At 37.6% G+C, this 22,047-nt stretch overlaps 1 protein-coding gene across 8 annotated transcripts in view; it reads right to left on the bottom strand.

Annotated features, from left to right (window-relative positions):
* Sbf2 (SET binding factor 2) overlaps positions 1-22,047 on the bottom strand; it is a 359,732-nt gene that overhangs the window by 94,155 nt on the left and 243,530 nt on the right. For all 8 annotated transcript variants that reach the window (XM_052713085.1, XM_052713088.1, XM_052713089.1 and 5 more), the window contains one exon: positions 7,299-7,367. In XM_052713085.1, coding sequence (XP_052569045.1) covers positions 7,299-7,367 — 69 coding nt within the window. The remainder of the gene's footprint in view (positions 1-7,298; positions 7,368-22,047) is intronic.

The raw sequence follows: 22,047 nt of genomic DNA, 5'->3' as shown, positions 1-22,047 counted from the left end.
AACACATGAGAAGAGGTTGAAACACCATGAAACGCCATGCCAGTCTTAGGTGCATTTCTGCATAATTTCACAGTCTGTTAATTTCTTGCTAATTTTTTTATTTTGGCTTATACATTCTCAAAGAATATATACAACTCACAACTGTAAACGAAATCTCTGCCTTGGAGGTCACAAAGTGATTAGCCTTTCTCTGTCCTTATGCTTTTAATTTAAAAAAAAAATGAGAAAAGGACCGATAAATTGTCAGTATGCGCTGTCAGTAATGTCATCCCTCCTCAAAAAAGCAACTGGAGAAAATGGGGTGAAACTGGGAAAAGCAGATTTTACATGTTTCTATAATATCTGAATTTTATTTTTAAAAATTACTTTTTACATTTATTTATTTGGTTGTGTATGTGTATATATGTGTGTGTATATGTGTGTAAGGGTTCATATATGGAAGTCAAAGGACAATTTGCAGGAGCTGGCTCTGTCTTTTTATCCTGTAGGTGCCAGGCTTTGGACTCAGGTCATCAGGCTTGGTGGAAACAGCTTTTACAATTGAGTTACTTCACAAACTACCCTCTTTGAATGCATATATGCTACATTTATTGCTACCCTAAACATGCATATATGCTACATTTATTGAAGAAAATTCCAATGGCTTGGTGGCTTTGAGGACCAGACTAATTTTTAAAAATCACTGTTGTATTAGCAAGACTATCAAGTTAAGTTTCTTGAGGCCACGCTAATACACTACCAATGGTGCAGCTCACACATTGTCTGGTATAGTAATTTTATATGTTGAGATGCTCAATAAAGTTTTTTTTATGAGTAAATTTTTAAAAATGATTACTTTATTTCTATTCTATATGCATCGGTGTTTTGCCTGCATGTATGTCTGTGTGAGGATGTGTTGGGGAATATTATTTTACGGTGTGTTACTTTTGTTTATGTTGCATTTGCTTAACTCTGTGAAGCTGTTATTTTTGCCTGGCTAAAACACCTGATGGTCTAATAAAAAGATGAATGGCCAATAATGAGGCAATAGAAAGGATAGGTGGGGCTGGCAGGCAGAGAGAATGTATAGGAGGAGAAATCTGGGAGAGAGGATCTAGGAGCCAGAGAAGGAGGAGGACTCCAGGGGCCAGCTACCCAGCTACACAGCAAGCTGGGGAGAAAGAGTAAGATTTACAGAAGAAAGAGAACGGGAAAAGCCCAGAGGCCAAAGGTAGACGGGGATAATTTAAGTTGAGAAAAGCTGGCTAGAAACAAGCCAAGCTAAGGCCGGGCATTCATAAGTAAAAATAAGCCTCTGTGTGTAATTTATGTAGGAGCTGGGTGGTGGGCCTCCCAAAAGAGAAAAAACAAACAACAACAAGGGTGTCAAATGCCCTAGAATTGAAGTTACAAACAGTTGTGAGCTGCCATATGGGTGCTGGGAATTGAACTCAGGTTCTCTGGAAGAACAACCAGTGCTCTTAACCACTGAGCCATCTCTCCAGGCTCCAATAAAGTTTTATTACATCAAGTGAAAAAAAAAAAAGGATTTATTCTACTATTTAAAAATAGGAAGTAACCAACTACTTTTTGATTGAAATTACTGTTCCACAAGATGAAATCCATAACTGGCAACATTATAGGACCAAGACCCCATGGCTAGACAAGTCATAGGCTATAAGGGAGAACCTACTACCATTATTCTACTAAATGGACACAGTATTAAACAGACTCCTAATGACTTATTATTGTAGTCATAAATCAATGCATCTCTCAACCCTCATCTGAGAAGCTTCTACTTGCAGTAGATTAATACAGAGATTAATATAGATACCCACTAGTCAGGGTGCAGAGAATAAGAGACTGCATATATACAGTTACCCCCCCCCCCAAAGGTTCAGCAATCATTGTGGAAGAGGGGGCAAAAAGAATGAGAGCGCAGATACAGTGGATGACTACAAGGAAAGCAGTGTCTTTTGAACACAGCAGGGCAGCTGAACTCACAGCAGTTATAACAGCATGCATAAGACCTGTGTAAGGTCAATCTAGCCCAAATCCCAGCATGGAGATAAGAGTTGGTCACAAAATCCTACCCCTAGCGATGGAATTATTGACAACTGCTAGCTGCTGGGAGAGGGCGAGACAATTTCTCTTAAGAATGGAGCCCCTGGTAAGTAGACCATGCTCCAGTGAAAGACCACATATCCAAGGACATTTGGGCAGTAAAAATTGGTTTTGTTTTTCAGAAGGTCATAAAGTTGGGTGGGTCCAGGAAGAATTGAGGGGTGAATATGAACATACATTCTGTACAAAATTCTGAAAGAACTTTAAAAATTAAATTTAAAAAATATAAATCAGCTGAGTCTATTCCCTATGGCAATGGTGAGCAAATCCCAAGTTTACACTGGCTGGGAAATATAATGGCTCACTTCAATTTGTGGCCAGGCTAAAGCATTTTACATCTACTTCCTGAATTAAGAAATCTGTTATGCACTAGAAATAATTTCCAAAAGATGAATATTAAGAAAATATCCAACAATCTGCGTGATTCACTTTCCCTGACCACTGCGCACTCTTCCTTCCAAATCCCTATCTCTTTGCTCTGCTTTGTGATCCTGGAAATGGGTTTTCTAACTATCTATCCTTTGCAAATGGGAATGTTAAGGGTTATTAATAAAGATGCTAAGGGACACTGCAGTAGGAAGTGGCTTCTTTTTCTGCTTCTGGATGTGGAATATTTATTTACACTGTATGAATATATGTTGCTGTGACTGTTTTAATAAAGAAGCTGACTGACCAATAGCTGGACAGGATAAGGTTAAGGGGAGAGCCAAACAGAGAATGCTGGGAAGAAGAGCGGAGGAGTCAGAGGAATCACAAGCAGATGCAGAGAGAAGCAAGATGGGCATGCAATACTGAGAAAAGGTACCAAGCCATGTGGCAAAGGATAGATAAGAAATATGGGTTATTTTAAATGTATGAGTTAGCTAGTAATAAGCCTGAGCTATTGGCCAAGCATTTATAATTAATATTAAGCCTCTGTAATGATTACTTGAGAGTGGCTTGCAGGACATATAGACTTTAGTTTATTGATAAAAATTTAATTTTGTTATACTGCATGTATATTTCTACTTTTGTTTAAGGCATTATGTTTGTGCAGCTCATTTAAACTGTAATGGATAAATAAGAAATACAGATTAATAATTAGTCTTCTATGATAATCAAACTTATAGTCATGCTAAGTTTTCTAGGTATACATAAATATATTTCAATTAGGTAGGTAATCTTCAAACACTTCAAAGACCTACAGAATATGGCATTTAAAATGTTTTAAGAACTTTGACTTTCTGGACATTGAGACATGTCTGCTCCTGGCAACACCAATCTACTTCAGAGAAGATAACGGGCGTTGAAGAAACTCATTATGGAGTTTGCTTTCTTTGTGGCAAAAGTAAGCCACTGGGCAAAAAAGTGCCCTTGCGTCAAATGCTTGATAATATGTTGTATAAACTGAACATGCAGGACCCATAGGAAGGTAACCACTGAATTTTGCAAGGTGAGATGGTCCTTCAGGTTCCTGCTTTGCAAAAGAAACTGCCAGACAGTCTACAGGACACAGGAAGAAGCGACTGAGAGACTCTAGACCTGTGGGCTGAAAATGGATGCCCCAACATTACAGAAGAACTCTAGGTGATTGTCCAGGTAGCCAGCTGTCTCTGTCCTTCTAGATTTTTGAAAGTTACTTACAATGCACTTCCTGTTTACTTAGGTAATATTATATCCTTCTGGGGTCTTTGACGTAGTTGAAGACTAGATAGTTTAATTATGATTTTCCTTGGTTATGATAAGAGAAAAGTTAGATATAAAACTTTAGACTCACAAATACAGGATAGATAAAAAATATTTTCTTGCCGGGCGGTGGTGGCGCACGCCTTTAATCCCAGCACTCGGGAGGCAGAGCCAGGCGGATCTCTGTGAGTTCGAGGCCAGCCTGGACTACCAAGTGAGTTCCAGGAGAGGCGCAAAGCTACACAGAGAAACCCTGTCTTGAAAAACCAAAAAAAAAAAAAAAAAAAAAAAAAAAAATATTTTCTTTAATTTTGCCAAATACAAACAGACTAGATATTATAACTGTAATTCTTGCTTTATAACTGTTGTTATATATAATTTTACTATGTTAAAGTTAAAACTTTCTTTTTTAATTAAACAAAAAAGGGGAAATGCCGTGAATAATGCTTTTGTACACTGGTTTAATAAAACACTGATTGGCCAGTAGCCAGGCAGGAAGTATAGGTAGGATAAGAGGATAAGGAGAATTCTGGGAAGAGGAAGGCTGAGTGAGGAGATGCCAGCCTCCCATCCAGGGAGCAGCATGTAATGGCACACAGGTAAAGCCACGGAACATGTGGTGACATATAGATTAACAGAAATGGGCTGAGTTTAAGTGTAAGGGCTAGTCAATAGTAAGCCTGAGCTAATGGCCGAGCAGTTTTAATTAATATAAGCTTCTGAGTGATTATTTTATAAGCAGCTGCAGGGTCCGTGGGGCTAGGCAGGACCAGAGAAAACTTCAGCTACAAGGACAGACTCTTCTGCCTACATCTGGAAATTGTTTTCTTTTTTCGCTCTTGAATGTGAGACATCTAGAAGAACTCACTCTCCATGAAGCTTCAGTAGTGATGCTTCACTGATACCTTAAAAGCCTAGTGGCATTCTAGTTGATAGAAATACAAGCAAGTCTTGCCAGCACTGTAGCAGGTGGTTTCCAGTTGCCTACTTGCTGGTTGCATTTTATGCTACAGTGGCCACAGCAATACCTCCCAAACAAGACTATCTGAGGAGAGGTCCTCTTCCAAGTCTACTTCTTTCTTGGGCATTCAGACTTAGCTCTATAGGTAGTAGCTGCTCCTTATATTCCATTCCTGCATACTTTAGAATTATCTTTATTTTAGTAGTTAATTATTAATAGTTTCTTGCATTTAAACTTCCTTAAGCTAGGTGTGGTGGTGTATGCCTTTAATCCTAGCACTTGGTAGGCAGAAACAGGCAGATCTCATGAGTTTGAGGCCTGGTCTCCATAGCTAATTCAAGGTCAGACAAGGTTACACAGACCTTGCCTCAACTACCACCTAAAAACCAAAACCAAACAACTTTCCCTATTCAAATAACTGATAAGCTTCTGGTACCTACTGGAACTTTGATAACTGACCCTAAAATCAAAGCTTCTGTCCAAATAGGACAAGCAGGACACAAAAGAAAGGACTGCCAAACTTTGCCAAGGTAAGGTAGGACCGCCACTCAGAAAATCCTGCTTCACAGATAAGTCTGTCAGATATTCTAGGCCTGTAGGCTGAAGATAGATGCCCCAACATTAAAGAGGAACTTTGGGTGACTGTCCAGGCAGCCAGCTGTTTCTATCATTTCCCACATTTTTTGGAAGTCGTTTGCTTGCACTTCTTGCTTACTCAGGTAATATTATTTCCTTCTCAGGTCTCCGATGGAGTTGAAGACTAGACAGTTATAGTTTTCTTTGTTATCAGATTCAGAAAAGAAATTCACTGAAGAGGTGTAAAGTGTATAGGGTTGAGAGACATTAAAAGATAGTTTTAGTAATGCAAGTTAGAATAGAAAGTGAATTAGGCCCAACCTTTTGGACTCACCAAGATAGGATAGATAATGGAGTATTTTATCTGAATTTGACATTGTTGATGTATTTATTGCTTGTATGTATTGTATATAGTTATTGTACTTATTGTATATAGTTTTTCTTATATTAGTTATAACCTTCTATTTTATTTTAGACAAAAAGGGGGAAATGTGGTGATACTTTGTTTTTGCTCTAACAAATAAAGCTTGCCTGGAGATCAGAGGGCAGAGCTAGCCACTAGTTAACCATAGAGGCCAGGCAGTGGTGGCACATACCTTTATCCCAGCACTTGGGAGGAGGAAACAGGAAGTGGGGGAGAGGAAGTGATAAGGCAGGGTAGAGACAGGAGCTTGGCCCCTTTCAGGCAGAGGAGCTGGTAAGAGGTGGCTATGGCTTGCTCCTTTGTCTTTCTGATCTTTCAGCATTTATCCCCACATCTGGCTCTGGATTTTTATTAAGACCAATTAGAATTTGTGTTACACAAAGCAAATCCATAAATGTAACCCAAGCGTAAGTTTTTATTATTAAGTTTGACAATGCAGAGAAAACAGCATTAGCTGAACTTGTTAGCTTGCTGCCTCCTGAAGCTGACTGTGCAGATGGCTCAATAGTAAGTCAAATGTTGCCACCATTTGGTTCCTATTGCTTACTTTAGAAAGATGAACTAAATGTATTATTATTCAGCATGTGGATTTTTTTTTTTTTTTTTTTTTTTTGGTTTTTCAAGACAGGGTTTCTCTGTGTAGCTTTGCAGCCTTTCCTGGAACTTGCTTTGTAGACCAGGCTGGCCTTGAACTCACAGAGATCCACCTGGCTCTGCCTTCCGAGTGTTGGGATTAAAGGCATGCACCACCACTGCCCAGCCAGCATGTGGATCTTGAAGAGAGGAGAGGAGAGGAGAGGAGAGGAGAGGAGAGGAGAGGAGAGGAGAGGAGAGGAGAGGAGAGGAGAGGAGAGGAGAGAGAGAATAAAGAGAACTTGCTAGATTTGTTTGTTCTAAGACCCAGGGCTGGCAAGATGGCTCAGTGGGTAAAGATGCTTGCCCCCAAGCCTTATGACCTGAGTTCTACTCTCAGAACTGACATGGTGGGAGGACAGAGAATCAACCTTTGCAAGCTGTCCTCTGCACACCATGGCATGAGCTCACTTGCTCACCTCCCTACCTTCATACATACATGGGCATGCAAAGTAAATAATGTCATTAAAAAGTTAGAGCTAATATTTTATGCAATGGCATGAAGAGTAGAGCTATAATAAAGTATAGAATTAAAAAAATCACTTTAGATAGTCCAGAAAATTGACAGTAAATTCTATGTTCTGTCTCCATGGATGTCATTCATTCACTAAGTGTATACTAATAACATCCTGGCCTTATGAGGTTTACTTTCTGTGGTAGGTGAACCCACCCATAAATCAATCTGTAATAGTTTCAGCTGTTGTAAGGAAAGTGAAGCTGGCTGGAATGGGTGGGGTGCTGGACTAGAAGATGATGATGACTTGGTGTTTGATATTATACTTCCCATACTTGGCATATGATAAATGCTTTCATTAGTATAATTACAGGTGTGTCCTTAGTATAATAAGGGGACAGGTTCACATAACACATGAGAAATCAAACAAAATACACATATCTAAATCATTACAAGTTTATGTATAGACCAAACAAACTTACCCTATAGAAAGCACTGGTCAGAGGGAGTAGTGCTGCAGCAATGTTATATTCTTCTAAACTTGAACAATCCTTAAAGAAAACAAAGGCAAATGAACATCATTAGAATCTTCATCAGAATCACAAATGTATGATATACCAGGTTTGGGCTACATTTCACTGTTCTGTGAAATGTTTTCATTTTATTCTAAGTTGTTACTAAGGAATAGTTGGGTAAGTCCAGGGAAAAATACTGTCCCTGAAGCACATTTAGAAACAAAGTATAAAAACACTGGGAAGGATATGACTTTTATGCCTTACTGAGGAGCAGGTACTTTAGAGTCTGTGTTTAAAGGTATTTTGATAAATCAGAAACTTTTAGAGGGGATTTTTGATATACCCAATATATTTCACTGAGTCAAAGGTATTTTTTCCCCACATGCTTTACTATCTTTCATATTGGTGTGTACATTACAATTGATTAGAAGTACCATTCTCTTTCTCAGTGTTATATAAAAAGCTAAAACTTACTGCATTGTTGGGGAACAGAATGAAAAAAAACTCTTAATGGAAAGATAAAATGGTACAGCTGCTGAGGACAAGTGTGGCAGTTAAAAAAAAGGTAAAACAGAACTACTATACTGGATTTGAAAACAGTGTGCATGTATAAAAAATATGTATGTATATGTAATTACTGTATGTTCTATCTTATCTACATCTTTATATGAACCCAAAGAACCAAAGACAAGAACTGGGGCTGGAGAGATGGCTCAGTGGTTAATAGACCTGAGTTTGCTTCCCAGCACCCACATGGCAGCTCACAACTATCTGTAACTCTAGTTCCAGGAAATTCAATGCCCTCTTCTGACCTCCACGGTCACTTCATGGAAAGGAAATTATCAGCAGAATGAACAGATGGTCCATAGGATGGCAGAAAACTTTTGCTAGTTCTATTTCAGACAGGAGGTTCATATTTAGACCATACAGTGAACTGTAAAAATCAAAACACCAAAATCAAACTCTCCATCAATAAACAGAGCAAAGATCAAAACAGTTTACAAAAGAAGAAACAGGGATGGTTAAGAAATACGTTTTGGGGCTAGAAAGAAAGTTCAGTGATTAAGAGCAATAGCTGCTCTTCCAAAGGTTCTGAGTTCAATCCTCAGCACACACATGGAGGCTTACAATTGCCTATAACTATAGTCCCATGGGATCCAATGACCTCTTCTGCAGATAAAACACATAAATAAATAAATCTTTAAAAAACGCCTAACAACCCCCAAATGAAGTATTTTTAAAAAGTAGTCAACATCCATAGACATCAGGGAAATGCAAATTATAACTTTGAGATTCCATCTCATCCCAGTTAAAATGGCTATCATCAAGTAACAAATGCTGGAAAGGATGTGAGGAGAACAGAGTCATTATTCACTGTTAGAGGGTAAACTAGTACAACCACTATGGAATTCAGTGCAGTGTTTTCTTAAAACAAAACAAAAAAATAGAACTACCATTTAAACCTAGCTATACTTACTACTCCTAGGCTTGTACCCAAAGTATTCCATACCTTACCACAGACACTTGCAAAACCCATGTTTATTGCTACTCTATTCTCAATAGTAAGGTTTTAAAAGGAATTAACCCAAAATGTTCACAACAGATGAACAAGTAATGAAAGCATGGTGTATATATAAATAATAGCATTTTATTTGGTCATGAAGAAAAATGAAATTGTGAAAATTGCAAGAAAATGGATGGAACTGTAAAATATTAAATGAGGTATCATAGACTCAGAGAAACAAATACCACATGTTCTCATATGTAGATCCTAGCTTCATATCTATATCTATATATCTATCTCTCTATCTCTTTATCTATCTGTAATCTTCTCCCAAGGAAATGGCTGGGATGCCAAGATGCTACACACACACACACACACACACACACACACACACACACACACACACACACAAAATACACACATACATACGCACACACATATATATCTATCATGAAAGAAAAAGACTATTAGGCTACCATGTTTGTTTTATGCTGTCTGTGAGGATCTGTGTTGGAATCTGGATATTGGTTGTATAGATATTAAATTGGAAAGAATGATCTTTGGCTTTGGATTAAGAATAGTGTTAGCTATAAAACAGGTAATTATTAGAACTATTTTAGTAATGTCTCTCCTTCAGGCACACATATGTCAGGAGACAGGAGGGGAGAAGAGAAACAATCAATGAGAATAATAAAATCAACTTAATGAAAGATGAACTTCAGTGCTTGCCTTGTACTCATAAGGCCTTGAACCTTAGCACCCACCCCACACAAACAGGAAGATGACTCTGAAACTAAGTCATTATGTTAGAATCATGTTTAGGTTTTTATTTGAAAATATAGTTAGGCCACATAGAAAAACCCTACACTTTTTCCTACATGGTATCAATAATGGCCTCCATCATTTCCATAAATCTTATAAAATAATCCAGGAACACAGCAAAAACTGTTTATCTTCTCCTTTCGACTATTTTTTATCCCCTTAGGACACTGTTATGTTCAAGAATGTCATCTATGTCCCAGCACATCTGAATTTCTTTAACAGAAATGCCTTGCATGTTTCTGAAGACTGTCATGAGGCCCAAGGCAATAAAGTTCAACAGACTTGAGCTGTAATCTTCTCCCGAGGAAATGGTTGGGATGCCAAGATGCCTTTTGACTTTGATTTCACAGCAGGGCTTCATTTGTAATGATGCTGTCCAAACTTTAAATGACAACAGCTGTGATATGAAGCTCTACATACTCATTTACAAAAATTTCCCACAAATTAAAACAATTAAAGAATGGGGATATTTCAATCTATGACCAATTAGCAGGGACACAGCAACCGTAAAACATTTAGATTAGAAAGAGCTATTTATTATTTTACAAAATGTTTACACATAGTAGTGAATGTCTAAAAACTGTGTGCCAGTCAAACACTGATTGCAAAATATAAATATGAAATTCTTTGCAAATCACGTTAGAGACATTAATTAGATTGAAAAATGGAACAATTCTAAAACAATAAGACTACAGCTATTGACATAGCAATTGCATTCCAGAATAGTGCAGTTATCTACTGGGGGACCAGCTCATAAATACACATTCTGGAGTCCCCTGTGCTTTGGCTACATAATAGCATTGTAGTTATAACATACCAGGCAATTTATAACCTGCAAGGACTCGAATACTTATACATGCTATATTCTCCACTTCGCTATGTAATTTACCTTTAACTTCCCTGCTACAGTTGGAGAATGAGCCCTGCAATCTTAATTCCCATTTATCCTTAAACACTTATACTTTTAACCTGCATACCTTTGAACTGTTCTAGCCAACATTCCTGTTTCATAAAACTTTGAGATCTCTCAAAATTGTTACATTTAAATATTAAAAAGAAATGAGAGTCAAAGGTACCATTTGTTAATAGAACTAACTACAGAACTGAGACTAGGTAACTCCAGAAAAATGAAAAATAAAATAGCTGTGAATTGTTCAAAGTATTAAAATATTTGCATCTTCTACACAGGGCCTAAAAACAAAACACCTCTTTATAGTACAATAGTCTCCTGTTCAGAAATCTTAGTTATGTTCTGACTATTACAGAATAATAACCAGAAATCCTGCCAGGCTTGTAAACTTGTCATGGTAGAATCATGAGGTGATGTGGACCCATCTCAACAACCATGTGACCACTGTAGCTCCCCTGCTATGAGCTATAGCTCTAGGGAGTCAGCTTTATTCTATTGCACACTGTATTCATTCCTAACATAACAACATCCCTAGGGAAAGGATTCATTATTTGCTTTGTCATTTACATGCTCCACCCTCGACTCTGTAGCACTTCTATGTATCTATCCTTAAAGCCCTTGAAACTACCATGGTAAAAAGGGCTGGCAAAATTCTTTTTACTATAGTTTCACCTACACACACACACACACACACACACACACACACACACACACACACACACCCCACACACACAAATTTAATGGTGTATGTGTGTATCCCAGACACTATGATGTACATGTGAGGTGAGGACACCTTTGTGGAGTTGGGTCTCACCTATGTTTATGTGGAATCCAAAGATTTCACCCAGGTCTTCAGGCTTGAGTGGTAGGCACCTTTATCTTCTGAGCCATCTCATTGGACCTTCATTATATTTAGTGCTAAATAAACTTATAAAACCATAGAGGATATATCACAGTTTTAAATGCTACACATACTTATGTGTACTCTGACACTCATTAGAGAAAGGAGGTAAGTGCTAGGCTTGACAAATATATCAAGTTTTAAGTTCTCTGAATGAATGAATGGGTCAAGTCTGTTTTGATTTTAGTTACCTGAAAAATAGAACACTACACCTAGAACATGGAACTAATAGCTATCATCTAGTGTTTGTCACTAGGCATGGTTAGAATTCCTAGCCACTCCCTCAGCTACATGACTGCACATGCACTGTCCAGAAGCCAGGCCTTACGTCTTATTTAATCCGTGCGCTAGGCCATATACGCATGTGGGTGAGTAGGGGGATACCTATAAAAGCGGGTTCCACCTATTCCTTCTCTCTCTTCCTAAACAGTCATTCCATAGGCCTATGCACACTCTTTCTATTCCCTCCCCTTAATAAACTCTTACAGTGAGTTTTGTTGTGCCTCGTGGCTTCTCTTGTAGGGTAAACAGCGCCGCTTAATAAATAACATTGTGCCACTTAATAAATAACAGGTATCACATAGTCTATTTCTAAACTTATTTCATTTAATATTTATTAGTATTAATATTTCTATTTGCTATATGCTGTAATTATGTCCATTTTGTTGATGAAGGAATGGACCCTTTAAAGACTAAATTACTTGTTGAGATTCACACAGCTACAAGTGGCACAGCTAAGACTTGAATCTAAGTGGTCTTATTTCAATAATTTTTGCTTTAAATCTGTGTTTTTGTCGTCTCTTGTTTCTCAAATGCAGTTACTGAACTGAATTTAAAAATGGCATCTGAGAACACATATAATCCAGTTAGAAGAAGAAACATTCCAGGAAACTACAAGTCTGCTCAAGAGAGTTTGAAATTACATCATACCTATGAAACAGTAATTGAAAATTAAAACTTAATTAAAATGCAAATGGACAGTTAGAAGCTAGTGTTCGGCTGGAACCTCTAGCTCACCCCTGCTTGATCTGGAAAGCCCTCCCCCTCTCTCTCCCCAAACCCCGCCCTCTCAGAGAGTCTCCAACACAGAAAAGGCACTAAAAATCCCAGTTCTGCACTCTTGGCGGCTACTGCAGCTCCTCCCCTGAAGCTGCCAGCAGACCAAGTCCCCACCTAAAGTGCTCAGCTTTTGACCAGACTTGGCACAAACCCAACTTGTGGAGGACCTGTCATCCTCCCCATCACCTACAGGGTACATAAGCGCCCTGTGTTAGTTTGGGTGTGTTACTTCTGCCTCCATCTGTGGGGGATGGAGAACTCACCTGGGAGTTGCTTTGCTCAAATATACCTGTTCTTTTACTTTTTCAATAGGCGTGATCTGGCTTGCTGCATTGGTGGAGAAACCTATTACTGGGGTACAGAAAAACCCATTGTCTAGATCTATTTTCTTATGACATTCTTTTATTTTATCTCTACATGAAGGAATTAAAAAATAAGAAACATAGATAATAAAATCAAAGCTTCTAAGACACACCTAGGAAGAATCTAGAAATAGAGAAGAGAGAAAATAGATGGAAGGAAGCAGAGCAAGTGAAAAAGACTCGACTTAAAATGTCTTGATGAAATTACATTACACAAAGGATAACACACTAAATCTGTTATAGAAGTTGGTTAAAATATAAGTTTATTATCTACAACTCACAAGAATCAAGTTAAAAAAGTTCAAAAATGTTGGATGATAGAAAAATCACAGCAGTGTTTCAGAGTTCTAAGGAAAATTCTATTAAATTTATTTTATATTTTGAAATAACATACTGTGATATTGTTTGTTTGTTTTGGTTAAATAGTTGTCTTTTAGTGCACATGGAGACCATGCAACCATAACCACCATCAGAGTTAGACACAGAATAGTTCCATTAGACCCCAAGTTGTCTGTCTCATCATAGTCCTTTTCAACATCTATTCCTACTCCTAGGTAACTAATAGCTCTATCTCTGTCCTTTGAGGAGGTTGTTTGTTGAAAGCAGCTTCTTTCACTCAGGACAGTATCTGTGGAATTCATCTACATGAAAGTATGCAATAGTTCGTTTTAATTGCTAAATAGTATCCCATGGCAGCAGCATTCACCTACTGAAGGACACAGGGCTATTTCTAGGTTTGGACAATTATGAAGAGAGATGCTACAAACACTCATGTACTAGGTTTTATGCTAACATCAATTCTCCAGGGTAAATACTTGGGAATGGAATTGCTGGATTATATGGTAAATGTATGTTTGATTTTTATAAGAAACTGTCAAACTGTTTTCCAAACTGGCTGTAATATTTTATCCGAGAATTGTTTTATCTTTATATCCTTGCCAGAACTTAGTACTTATAATACCTTTAATAGGTGCACAGAGGTTTCTCTGCAAAGTTAACAATTTATATTTCTCCAATAGTCAAAAATACTGAACATATTTTAATGTGCTTATTTATTACCTGTGATGCAGAATCTGTTTGACACACTCATTTAAAAAAAAACCCAACTGACTACAGTTTTATTTTTAAGTTGTAAGAATTGTTTAGTTTTGGATGTAAGTTCTTTATCAAACCTGTTTTGCCAATATTGTTTCCTAGCATGCTTTTTTTACTTTAAAAAGAAATTGTGAGTGTGTGTGTGTTTGCACATGAGTGCATTGGCATGTGTGACATTGAATACATGTCAAGGCCTCGAGGTCAGATGACAACTTTGTGGGGTCAGTTCTCTCCTTCCAACTTCATTTGGGTTCCAGTATTTTAAGTGTGTGGGTGTTTTTGTTTGCACACTAGAACAGGGCATTGGATCCTATGAGACTACAGTTATAAATGGTCGTGAATTGCCATTTTCTATTAGGTATTATATTACTTTATGTAGTTTAGTTAAAAAAAACAAAAAACAAAAAAAACCACACATTGAGATTCACCAGCCTCTGCCTCCTATATTCTGGGACTAAAGGTGTGCACCACGACACCTGGCTCAAAATTAATTTTAAAAGGAGGAAAAAAAGTGAAAGCTACATCACTTTAATAGCAGACTAGGGGTATGTGAGCATGTCAGTAGGGAAAAAAAAAAGAAAACTTTCTGTCTTATTTATGGTTTTAAAAAATAGAATTAAAAGAAAACTTTCTTAAAACTTTTCCTAAATATTTACTGCATCAATAAAACTTTTATAGTCATTTAAATATCAATATTTTTTCTTGGGATTTTTGTCAGTAATGTGACAGAAAGTCATTAAGTTGGTGTATAGTATAACTGCATTAGCTTTTTTTTTCTTTCGTCTGTTTTAGAATGTCCACTCTTTTCCAAATGTGGAAAAGAAGCCAGTGAAGACTGATTTCAATCATTCAGTGAAAAACTGAGTCCCACTTGTCATGGTTGGTAGCTTTAATTGTCAACTTAACACAATCTAGAGTTGCCGGGAAAAAAAGTCTCAAAGAGAGATTGTTTACAATGGTGATATCAAATGTTGTTAAACAGAAGAATACAACAAAGTCAGATTGGTTAAAAAAAAAAAAACAGAGTAAGCTGAAATAAAATGTGCTTTACAAAGAAATGGATTTGGTGTGAAAAGGTTTTAAATATTTTTAATTTAAAAAATCTTTTGAGTTGTTTCTTTCTTAAAAACTGAAAGTGTATAAAAGCCAAATATAAAGTTATTATGATTTTGTTAGAAAAAAACCCACACTGCCTTGCTGCTGGGATTCAGACTGGAACAGCCACTTTGGAAACAGTCAGGCAGTTCCTCATAAAAATGAAATATTTTATTAACATACCAACAGTACGTCACTTGATATTTACCAAAAAAGGTGAACAGTTATGTCCAAAGAAAATCCTACGTGTGATGCTTCTAGTTATGTGTTGAGTTACAGTGCATTTTATGGGTTATTTGAATTTGCTTAAAGTATAATGTTCCCCAATTCTTAAGAACAAAATGTAAATGTTTCAAACTAATAAGCTACTGTTATTTACACTCACATATTTTTGCTTCCTTCATCTAGTAAGAATAAATCCAGTCCCTACAAATTGAAAATGTGTGTATGGTCCCCATCATTGGGAATTATTCTGTTAAGAGACTTTACAAGTTAGTGGAATGAACAGACAGGCCCAGAAATAGCTAAGACAAATTAATCTATTTGACGTGCAACACTGGAAGCAGAGAAAGATATTATAGGAGCATACAAGAGAGATGACTGCATCCAACAAGCAGAAACGAGTTCATGAATCAGAGAGAGGTGAACTGGACTTGCGGGAAGATGAGCTATTTGGATTTAATGTTCTTCTTTCACCTACTGCTCTCATTAAAAAAAAAATCTTTTACACTTTCAGTTAATGGGTGTTGTTTTACAAGAGGTTTTAGTCACCATGTTTTAAAAATATATAAAAGGTTATATATGATAAGCCAGCTAATATATAAGGACAATACACTTAAGCACAAATTAATATTTTAAGCTATTGTTATAGTGTACTCCCGTTTTCACATATATTTCAAATTAGAAATAACATCTACTAAAATTTTAATAAAAGCACTGTTTTGTCTCAATAAAGATTCCAAAATTATATACTTACATAAAGTTTTTTCTTTAAATCCAAAGAAAAAGAACTATTTTGGTTTGAATCTAAAATTGTCCCTGAAGGCTCACATGATAAAAGCCTGGATGCCTGCTTTGAAGACAAAATTGCCTAGGAGGGCTTGAAGTTCATCTACAGCTGAATAGACCACAGAGGTTGGGGTCTGGTCAGAGGAAGTCATTAGGAGTATGACTTCTAAGTGTATTATCTTGTACCTGGCTTCTTCCTCTTGCTCTGTTTTTTGGCCATCATGAGCTAAGTGAGCAACTTTGTTCTGTCATGCCCTGTCTCATGATGTTCTGCTCCAGTAAGGCTCAGAAACAATAGAACCATATAACCAGGGACTGAAACTTTGAAACTGGGAGCCAAATATATCCTTTCTCCTAAAAATTGTTTTCTCAAGTACTTTGTGACAGCAATAAAGAATGATTAACATATAGATCAAACACTATTACTGTTTAAAGACACTCTGTCTAGAACATTGGAAAAACCACAGGTCTGGACATCATTATGACCCCCATTTTTACCCCTAACACACTACTATGGTATTTCTATCTTGACCCAACTATTTCACATTTGTGGACCTGTTTTTTTTTAACTAGAAGAGAGTTTATCAATGATCTCTAAAGACCTTTGTTTCATACTGTGCTAAATCCATTTCTGATTTCAACTGGCTCAATGAAAAGATTATCAAGAACGGGAACTCAGGCAGAGATCTCCTGCAAACACTGGCTACAAGAGTAGATTCCAGGAGCCAGTTGTATGAAGTTTATAGAACACAATGTTAGGCTCAATATGTACTCATGACAGTCCATATTAGGAAAGAGTGACCTTAAAATACATTACTTCATCTCTAAAGAGATGTGTCTCAAGAGGCCATGGCAATAGTCCAAATCTTGGCTGAACAAGTTTTGATGCATTACTGATAGAAAAATTATCCCTCAAACTACAAAGCCTATTTTCAAACATATTCTATTTAAAAGGGCTGGGTTCCACAATGAAGAGCCTGGCAATTCAAGTCCAGTGGAAGAATTTTAGGCTACTATGAATAGACAGTAGGGAAAATGCAGCCCTCTAAAAATACAGCAAGAGTATTTCAATCTAAATGTAAGTCTAGTGCACAGAAACGTAATGGTCACTGCTTACTATCTGTGTAATTTTGAAACTATCAAAATTTCATTTCTAATTTAAAATATGAAGCTACAGGAGCTGGAGAGGTGGCTCAGTGGTTCAGAACACTGACTGCTCTCCCAGGGGACCTAGGATTAATTCCCAGCACCCACACAGTGGCTCAGAACTGTCTATAATTTCAGGTTCAGGGGATTCAATGCCTCCTCCTCTTCTGTTCTCCACAGGCACTGCATGCATGTGGTGCACAAATATACATGTAGAAAAAACACACATAAAATAAAATCTAAAAAAATTTAAAAAATGAAGTTATAAGGGCTGGAAAGATGACTCAGCAGTTAAGAGCACTGGCTGCTCTTCTAGAGGAACCAGGTTTCATTCTCAGAACCCACATGGCAGCTCATGACAGTCTATAACTCATGACAGTCTATAGCTCATGACAATCTATAAATTTCAGGAAATCCTATGTCCTCTTCTGGCTGCTGAAGTCACCACGCACTGGGAACCCATGCAATACATAGACATACATGCAAACAAAATACTCATACATGTAAGAATTTTTAAAAAGAAGTTATATAAAAGAGGGATATGTATCCTTGACTTGAAAACAGATTGTAGGTGCTGGAAAGACAGTTCACTAGTTAAGAGCACTTGTTGCCCTTGCAGAGGACCTGGGTTCAATTCTCAACACCCACATGGCAGCTTACAACTACCTGCAACTCCAGTTCCTGGGGATCTAATGCCCTCTCTGGCCTCTGTGGGCACTGCATGCATGTGATACACATACATACTCTTGGGTACATGCTCATACATATAAAATAAAATAATCTAAAAAATAAAAATAGGTTACAGACTTTAATATTCTGACTAGGTTTCTTCTGGCTTTAGGCTGAATGAATGGAAAAAAGCCTGCTAGCTTTCTAGTTCTATTTGTTTAGAATGACTTCTTTGGTCCTTTCACTTGAAGGCTATGCTGTTCCCCCCCCCCCACTTCTTCTATGCTTATTTTTTGTTAGTGAACTGCATTTCTTGCAAGCAAAAACTAAGTACATCCTGGTTTTTAATCCAATATGCTAGTCAGTGTTTTTTTTTTTTTTTTTTGAGAATTGATACTGTTAACAATCAGAGCTCTTATTGAAAATTACATATTAATTCATGTCATTTTGTTCTTTTTATAATGTTTGGAACTTTCCCAATACTCATTTGTTACTGTTTTAGTACAGTTTGTTATTTCCTATGTCTCTATGTACCTACCTTTTCCTTCAGCATGTTGGCTTCCTTCAAATATCTTCTATAGTGCTGGCACAGTGATCGTGAATCCCTTTTGTTTTTGTTTATCACATAGAAGTCTTTCTCCTTTAATCATGAGGATATCTTTTCTTGATACAGTAATTTGGGTTGGCATTTCTTACCTTTTAGAGCTTAAAACATATCATGTAACATCTTCCTGGCATTTAGAGTTGCTGTTGAGATATCAACTATTATTCTGATTGATTTGCCTATATGTGGGACTCCATGCTCTGTCACGTTTCAATATTATTTCTTTACTCTGTATACTTAGTGTTTTAACTATGATGAAACAGGGTAGAGATGGTCTTCACTGTTTTGCATTCTAAATGTCTCTTGTATATGAATGAACATTTATTTTTCTTTATAAATTTGGAGGATTTCCTGTTAAGATTTTTGGGTTTTGTTTTTTTTTGTTTGTTTGTTTTTGTTTTTGTTTTTCAAGACAGGGTTTCTCTGTGTAGCTTTGTGCCTTTCCTGGAAATCATTCTGTAGCCCAGGCTGGACTCAAACTTACAGAGATCCACCTGTCTCTGCCTCCCGAGTGCTGGGATTAAAGGTGTGCGCCACCACCGCCCTGCGCCTGTTATGATTTTATTGAACATATTTTCTATATCTTTAGCTTATACTGTTCCTTCTTCTATACCTATGATTTGTAAATTTGCTCTTTTAGTGGTGTCCCATGGATCTCACATGTCTGTTCACACTCTGTTATCTTTATTGTTGTCTGAAAGTTCTAATTCATTCACCTTGTTGTCTTTGTTAGTTATCAGTTGCTATGATAAAATATCCTCCAAAAGCAACTTAAGGAAGGAAGGAAGGAAGAAAGGAAAGCAGGAAAGAATAAGAGGAAGGACATCTTTATTTTGTCTTACACTTTAAGATATTTTCTATCTAAAATATGGTGGGGAGGTTGGTGGTAGCAGGAGCTTTGATGCAACTGGTCACAACACATCCCCAGTCAGAAAAAGGAGGAGGAATACTTGTCCTTAACTCACTTTCTCCTCTTTATACAGTCCAGAATCTCAGACTCAGGGAATGGTGCCACCCACAGTGGGTTAGTCTCCCCACCTCAATTAACCTAATCAGGATAATTCCCCACAGGCATAACCAATGTCTCATCTAGCAGATGATTCTAAATCTTAGAGTTAACAAATAAGATTTATCATTATACTGGTCTCTAAGCTTGGATACTCTGCCTTCCACTTGACCCATTCTACTGGTGAATATTTCCGCTGCATTATTTGATGTTTTGAGCTTTTCATTTCCAAAATTTAATCTGATTTTATTCAGTATTTCTTTTTTCTTTTCTTTGTATTTTTTTATTAAGAAAAATTTTCCATTCATTTTACACACCAATCAAAAATCTCCCTCTTCCTTCCTCCTGCCCCCCTAGTCTCTCCATCCCAACCCACTGCCTACTCCCCCCCACAAGAAGGCAAGGCCTTCCATGAGGAGGCACATCCAGTAGAGGCAAGTCCAAGTCCCTCCTCCTGCCTCAAGGGTGCAAGAGGTGTCTCATCATAGGTAGTGGGCTCCAAAAAACCTGCTCACGCACCAGGGATGGTTTCTGATCCTACTGCCAGGGGGCCTCTTAAGCAGATCAAGCTACTCAACTCTTTCGCCATGCAGAGGGCCCAGCCCAGTCCCATGCAGTTTCTACAGTTGTTGATCCAACTTTCATGAGTTCCCACTAGTTTGGTTTGGTCGTATATGCAGGTTTCCCCATTATGATCTTGATGTACTTGCTTATGGAATCCCTCTTCTCTTTCCTCAACTGGACTCTTGGAACTCTGCCTGGTGTCTGGTTGTGGATGCATCTATCAGTCACTGGAGAAAAGCTCTGTGATGACAGAGTATTCACCGATCTGATCTCTGAGACAAGCCAGTTCAGTTCAGGCACCCTTTCCACTATTTCTAGTAGTCCAAGTTGGGGTCATCCCTGGGGATTCCTGGGGACTTCCCTGGTACCCTGTTTCTCTCTATCCCCAGGATGTCTCCCTCTATAATGATATCCATTTCAGTGCTTTCCTACTCCATCCCTGTTGCAGCTTAACCAACCCGTTCTCGTATGTTCTCATCCTCCATCCCCTATCCTCCATTGCCTACCACTCATCCCCAGTTTACTCATGGAGATCTCATCCCAGGGTGATCCATGCATCCCACTTTGGGTCTTCCATGTTAGCTAGCTTCTCTGGAGTTGTAGGTTGTAGTTGGTTATCCTTTGCTTTATATCTAGTATCCTCTTATGAGTGAGTACATACCATGTTTGTCCTTCTGAGTTTGGGTTACCTCACTCAGGATGATATTTTCTAGTTCCATCCATTTTCCTGCCAAATTTCATGATGTCATTGTTATTCTCTGCTGAGTAGTACTCCATTGTGTATATGTACCACATTTTCTTAATCCATTCTTGAGTTGATGGGCATCTAGGTTGTTTCCAGGTTCTGGCTATTATGAATAATGCTGCTATGAACATAGCTGAGCATGTGTCCTTGTGGTATGATTGAACATTCCTTGGGTATATGCCTAAGAGTGGTATAGCTAGGTCTTGAAGAAGATTGATTCCCAATTTTCTGAGAAACTGCCATACTGATTTCCAAAGTGGCTGTATAAGTTTGCACTCCTACCAACAGTAGAGGAGTGTTCCGCTTGCTTCACATCCTCTCCAACATAAGCTATCCTCAGTGTTTTTGATCTTAGTCATTCTAACAGGTGTAAGATGGTATCTCAGAGTCATTTTGATTTGCATTTCCTTGATGACTAAGGATGTTGAGCAATTCCTTAGATGTTTTTTGGCCATTTGAGATTCTTCCTTTGAGAATTCTCTGTTGAGCTCTGCAGCCCATTTTTTAATTGGATTGTTATTTTGATGTCTAGTTTCTTGAGTTCTTTATATATTTTGGAGATCAACCCTCTGTCAGATGGGGTGTTGGTGAAGATCTTTTCCCATTCTGTAGGCTCTTGTTTTGTCTTATTTACTGTGTCCTTTGCCTTACAGAAGCTTCTCAGTTTCAGGAGATCCCATTTATTAATTGCTGCTCTCAGTGTCTGTGCTACTGGTGTTATATTTAGGAAGTAGTCTCCTGTGCCAATACGTTCAAAATTACTTCCTACTTTCTCTTCTATCAGGCTCAGTATAAGTGGATTTATGTTGAGGTCTTTGATCCACTTTGACTTGAATTTTGTGCATGGTGATAGATATGGATCTATTTTCATTCTTCTACATGTTGACATCCAGGTATGCCAGCACCATTTGTTGAAGATGCTTTCTTTTTCCATTGTACAGATTTGACTTTTTTGTCAAAAATCAGGTGTTCGTAGGTGTGTGGGTTAATGTCAGAGTTTTCAATTCGATTCCATTGGTCCACATGTCAGTTTTTATGCCAATACCAAGCTGTTTTTATTACTATAGTAGAGCGTGAGGTCAGGGATGGTGATACCTCCAGAGGTGGCTTTATTGTATAGGATTCTTTTAGCTATCCTGGGTTTTTTGTTTTTCCAAATGAAGTTGAAGTTTGTCTTTCCAAGTCTGTGAAGAAGAATTGTGTTGGGATTTTGAAGGGGATCACAT

This window comes from Peromyscus californicus, unplaced genomic scaffold (assembly GCF_007827085.1).
Source record: "Peromyscus californicus insignis strain IS unplaced genomic scaffold, ASM782708v3 Scaffold_4__1_contigs__length_199733344, whole genome shotgun sequence".
NCBI lineage: Eukaryota > Metazoa > Chordata > Mammalia > Rodentia > Cricetidae > Peromyscus > Peromyscus californicus.
Note: the sequence above shows the minus strand (reverse complement) of the source record. Positions and strands in the feature narration are given on the sequence as shown.